The sequence below is a fragment of the Schistosoma mansoni genome, chromosome W (genome assembly GCF_000237925.1).
Source record: "Schistosoma mansoni strain Puerto Rico chromosome W, complete genome".
Lineage (NCBI taxonomy): Eukaryota > Metazoa > Platyhelminthes > Trematoda > Strigeidida > Schistosomatidae > Schistosoma > Schistosoma mansoni.
Genome location: NC_031502.1, coordinates 15,182,415 through 15,188,347, shown reverse-complemented (window position 1 = coordinate 15,188,347; position 5,933 = coordinate 15,182,415). Strand labels below are relative to the sequence as shown.

Here is a 5,933-nt window from a genome sequence, read left to right as displayed (position 1 = left end):
TGAGTGTCAAAAACTTAGTTGGTATTTCAAATGATATAATTTATAAAGCTTTAAAAGTAACTATAGAAATATGGTAATATAGCTTTACTGCACACTTTCGTAGGTGTTGTCGTAGTTTAAGCGTGAGTTTGAAGTTGATTTTCGAAAGAAATAATTACAAGTATATCGTATACCTGATATTACTGTGTTTTATCCAGACTCAAAAACTCAGTTATATACATGAAATGTAAGGTCGCAATAAACAAATAAGTAATCAACCTCAGTCAGTATACAACTAGGACAATATTGAAACAGCTAAATAACAAGTTTATTAATAATGAAACGTAATTAATGAACTTCGAAAATACCTCAATAGTTATTGAGTCAAATGATAGGTGAGAATCAGATGGATATAAAAATATTACCAAACAACTGTTTAGCAAATCCAAAGAGAATATAAAAACTGATTATTCCAGGAATAGTTTCTTGAAATCTACAATATCCTTCCTAAGCTTCTTTCTGATAGTTCGAATCCAAATACTTTTATAAAATCTCATAGAAAATGAAGAGTATAGTCTTAGTAAAACTGGAATGAAGCATCTACTATACAGATTGTAAAGAAAAACTAGTTTATTGACTTACAATAAAGGATATTGTATATAATTCCATTTGAAATTGTAGAACAAATACCTTAGTGGTGACGAAAATGATACGTTTTAGATTTCGATAACTAACTGAAGCATTATTTATTAGTAAAGAGAGAATCAAAAGAACAGCCTCACTATCTGTTCACTGATTTTTATAGTATATAGACCGATTCTCATGCTCATATGACTAACTAAAGCGAATTAGTCAGTCATCCTATCATTTCTGCATTAGATATTCATTTAACTGGGCTCATGGCTTACTTTAGTTCATTCAGTCACTTAAGGTTTGTTTTTGCCTAGTAAAGACTGGATGGAATGTGATAGATAATCTTAGGAGCTAACTCCTGTAATATTCTGGTGGCTAGTCTCAGCCAACTATTCAAGGATAGAGCTTTAAATTCTCCTCTTCTGTCCTATATTAGACCATGAATGGTGGTAGTTGAATATATATGTCAGAATTTTTCACTTTATTATTATGGATTATTATTATTATTATTACTGTGGTTTGAACAAACTTTTAAAATATCGCCCACTAAGGATGACCTTACTACAAGATCTGAGTGTCATATGATGTGTTCTAAAGCGGTTCACCAATTTAACGCTCGACGATTTTGAACTAGTACAAAATAGTTGCCTGGTGATACAACGTTTCTGATAATTTTCCAAGTAAATTAGTTGTAGAATAGAACTTGTTATCAAGCACTTTTTCTAAACTTTATTTTAATGATAGTTTTCAGTAAAAATTTTACAAGCTTTCTTTTAAAGTGTTTAATCGGTCATTTTATTTGAGGCGGAAACGAAAACGTTTATAGACAGTAATTGGATCTCTGTGTTTACGTTGGTAATGTCTGGAATATAAGTAGATTTTTGGCTTTTCTACCTATAAGTAAATTTACTTTTATAAATGTATATTTCTAAACACAGGTTGCACGCACACATGCATTTTTTTCACAGTTCAGATTATAAAATAGGAACGGGTTTGTGCCCTTGTACATTGCACACAAACAAAGTGTAGTTGAACTTTTGATGGCTGGACGAATAACCAGCCAATCTTATAAGAATATAGGACATATATATTAGAATAAATTATTCGTGGGGGACAAATGAAGTGAATTAGAGAGGGGACATTCGAATGCCCTAACAAATGCATAGTGAATATTTGGAAAACCATAATTATATTAAACCTCATGATGTAAATACTAATTGATTTTGTAGGAATATTACTGATAATAATGTTAATGGTAAAAATAATAATTCAAATGTTCGATTGAAGGGAAGGCACTTGTCTGTTTCCCTGCCTACTATGTGCTTGATATACTGTAATTTTACTGCCTATCATAATTTAGTTAATTAGTCTGTAAATAAAGGAAGCTGGGAGAGATAATAACCTCATACAACTGATACTTTCTGAAACATAAATTATAATTTTAAGTGAGTAAAAATCTTTTTACTATCATTATTTTGTAAGGTCTTTATTAAAAATTATGATTATAGTGTAAAGTATATTTAATTAGTAGTAGCAAGTGATCTTTATTAGTTTAGAATTCCAAAGTGATTTTATACTCATACCGAAACCCAAGTATTTGTTAATGCACAATTATTCTAACTTGTTTACACTTACATTTGTACCGGTCAAGATCCGTTTTCAACAAATTTCCATGATACACTCAAGGAAATGATCATCTCATACTTAATATTGGACAGTTACCATCTATGATATTGGATGATGATTGTGTTATATCATAAGTTGACTGAAGTGAGAAAATAAGTAGCATTGAAAAATATTCAATCAGTTTCAGAACGGAGAATATGTTAATGATTTTTACATTGAAAACAATTAATTAAGAATAGATAACTTGTTATTAGATCACGTTATACTTTACTCTACAGTTCTGATTGAGTCTTTGAATCATTTATCTTGACGGTCGAAATCCCCAGCTTGTTAGATATATTTAAGTTATCACTAAATACAGATGATACATTTGTGGATATCGAATACTACGTTCATGAACAATACTAGTCTCCACATGGGGTTCGTTGCAACCCATGTAATACCAACTAATCATATTTGAGTGTAAGCTTGAACAATATGGCTTCAAGATAATAAAAGTACAATGGATTTATGGATGGTATTTACCTCAAAGTATGAACAGACAGATATCCTCATTACCTAAAGGTTCCAGGTTCTAGTCCCGCATGTGGCATCGTGGGTACGCACTTCTGAGGAGCCCCGTACTAGGAAAAAACTACCGTCCAGTGTTTCCAGGTTTTCACTGGTGGTCTAGCTTAGATCGACTCGTAATTTCAACTGTGAAAAAAGTTACGTGTTCTTTTACATTTTGTACTGTTATGACTTCGTTCCTCATATTTGTATTTTCATATGCTTGCTGTATGACTCATTAATTCAATATCTTGTTTGGTCGTTGTCGTCAATCTTTTCACTTTATCAGCTGTATGTAATCAACAAACATCTTTCAAAGACTTGGAATGAGACGAACTGCGCGTCCAGGATCCAACTGCTATGTACTGTTTAAGTGGACTAAGAATTTTTAATTATGAAACGCATCATCAAGGTCTCCACTCAATATTTACTCATTCGAACAAAAATGATCAATTACAATCTTAAACATCTACTACAGTGAAACAAAATCTTTTGCAAATGCAAAACTTTATTTGAAATACATCACAAGATCATGGAACTTATAAGATCGGTAGTTTTCAAGGATTGATTAACTTGCATGGAGTTATAATATGGTAAAAATCCCGGTGTAATGTTTAAGCGCTTCTTACTTTTGAGAATAATTTTCTTAATCTGGTAAAATAATTTTAGTTATCCTATGTCAAAGACCATTTTGCCTTAAACGGTTGAATTGTTCCAATCGTGACTATCCGTAAAGTTTGTTAGTTTCTGTTTGTTAAGGTTGATTTACAAAATGAATGGTCTATTTTTTTTATTCTATAACGAAAAAATAAGGATCATCTACTCAATATAATCGTCGCTTTTACCTACACTGATTTAGTCTGACCTACTTGGTGTCTGTTTGTGTAGCGATCGTAACTTCAAGTAAGGTCTAAGTTGCCACAAATGTTGCATAGCTAGTTACTTCATCTTTACGTTGCAATTGTGGTTTTTATAATTTTACTTTTCAAGTCTAATCAATTTATGAAGAACTAAATAATAATGTGTATAATTAGTAGAGTTAATAACTATTCAATACTTTTGTTTCAATATTAATATGGTCACAAATGATTAACTTTAATTTGTCTAGATATTAATTTAGATCCTAAAATATACATGTACTAAAAAACATGACTGACAACGATATTACTGAAGAACATTCATTTGGATCTTGCTTGCAACCGTTAGCATTAACTGCTGGGAATACAATATTTTCATCAAAGACAATCAAACATAGAACACCTTCCTTTCCAGTCACATCAAATTACTGTCCATCGCTGAACTCATTAGCTGAGCCATTTCTAAACTTAGGTCCGAAATTAATTCAAACTGAAGAATATGACCAATCCAATAAATCATTATCATATAAAACGTTTTATGAGAATTGGTTACGCTACTTTTATCTTTTAGTCCAACAGAATAATTTACACAATAGTATAGATTCAGTTGAAGAACTTCAAAAACAAATTCAGATTTATAATAATAAATGCAAAGTGTTTGTGACAGCGAGTAACTCAAATAAGGAAACTGCCTGTAATAACAATAACAATAATGATTTACCAAATACGCACTTTCGAGAAAATACAAGGGATGATTTATTAACAGATCAAAGTAAGATGTCTAGATTATTTTGTTGTTTATTTTAATGAGGTACTACGTTGTTCATTATGATAAATATAGTGCCTTTTTGATTAATCCACAATTGGTTATTTGGCTTAACACTTCAAATCAGTGTTTGTTTTATATTGTTCGATACAAACCATGTTATAAAACGGGAATATGATGTACTTAACAGATGACTGTGACAATTTCAAACATTTTTAACCCACTGATGTATAGGCGTACCACCACAATCGCTTTCATGACGTGATAAGTTTATGTAGTTCTTTTTGCAATGACAGTTTTGCTTTTATCTCTTGCAATAAGTAGAATTGTATTGGAAAAGAAAATGTGAGGAAACATTCACCTTTACATAGTAACAATATAACTCAAATGTACCCCCATAATCCTGTTTTTTAAATGGTTTTTACAAATAGAATGAACAGAGGACGGTCTATAATATCACTAATGGTGGATGGGTGGAGTGATATTTACTTTCTTATGGACTACTAAATCTTTTTTGAAATGGATAATTCAGCTTAAATGTTTACCCCTAAGAAACACAATCCTCTTCAAACTATCTATGAATTCCAAGTCAATCCGACTAATAATGGAAATAAAAACATGTTAAATGGTTCATTAACATCAGTGAAATGATGTGACATCCTAGACTTTAGTTAGAGTAGTTATATTTTGATGCAAAGATATGATAAAGTAATTCAGATTTAAAACAGCTTGATAAGGGAATACTTTTCTTACCGAATTTACGGTTGATGCTATTGCTTTTCGAATCATGTAAAGTTAGTAAAGATCTCTGATTACTGATGAAGTGTCTGAACAAATGACTATTTCTAAGTTGTGCAATTAATTGTGAAATGTATACTCTTTTCATCGATAACATATATTTAAAATATTACATAAAGATTTGATATCTGATTGTATAATAGTAAAATTAAAAAGAATATGAACTGGGAAGTTTATAAGTCAGTATGGCTATTTCGTAGGCAGATGGATAAATTAGTGGTGAAGTCAAATTATGCACTCACTCATATTTGAATATCCACACATACTTATTCGTTTTAGCAGATGATAACTGTCTAGTTGTATGAATGTTCAATTATTGAATAATTAAATTAATATTTTTTCTTGTTGGAATGATTAGCAAACACTTAATGTTTAAAGAATGATAAATCTTAGTTAAAAGCGTTAGTCAACTGAAGCTAGACCACCAGGGAAAACCTGGAAGCACTGAACGGCCGTTTCGTCTTATTGTGGGACTCCTCAGCAGTGCGCATCCACGACCTCGCCCCGCGAGATTCGAACCCAGGATCTACCAGTCTCGCCCCACAGCACTTAACCCACAGACCACTGAGCCGGCATCCGATGGTGTTTATGTTTGTGAGATAGGAACTCACTGAAGACAATTGGTGAACGGTTGCTCAACTTCGTGGATTAGTTGGAGTTAGAACTATATAAAATTACTAAAATCTCCACAAAACCCCCTTGTGATAATCTTATTGAAAGTATGA

General features: G+C 31.5%; 1 protein-coding gene across 1 annotated transcript in view; it reads left to right on the top strand.

The window, feature by feature from the left end:
* Window positions 1-3,935: 3,935 nt before the first annotated feature.
* Window positions 3,936-5,933, top strand: part of Smp_139940 (putative pou6f1/brn-5) — a gene marked incomplete at both ends in the record, with an annotated part of 10,634 nt that continues 8,636 nt past the window's right edge. Inside the window, one exon of the mRNA XM_018788695.1 lies at window positions 3,936-4,416. Coding sequence (XP_018654212.1) covers window positions 3,936-4,416 — 481 coding nt within the window. The remainder of the gene's footprint in view (window positions 4,417-5,933) is intronic.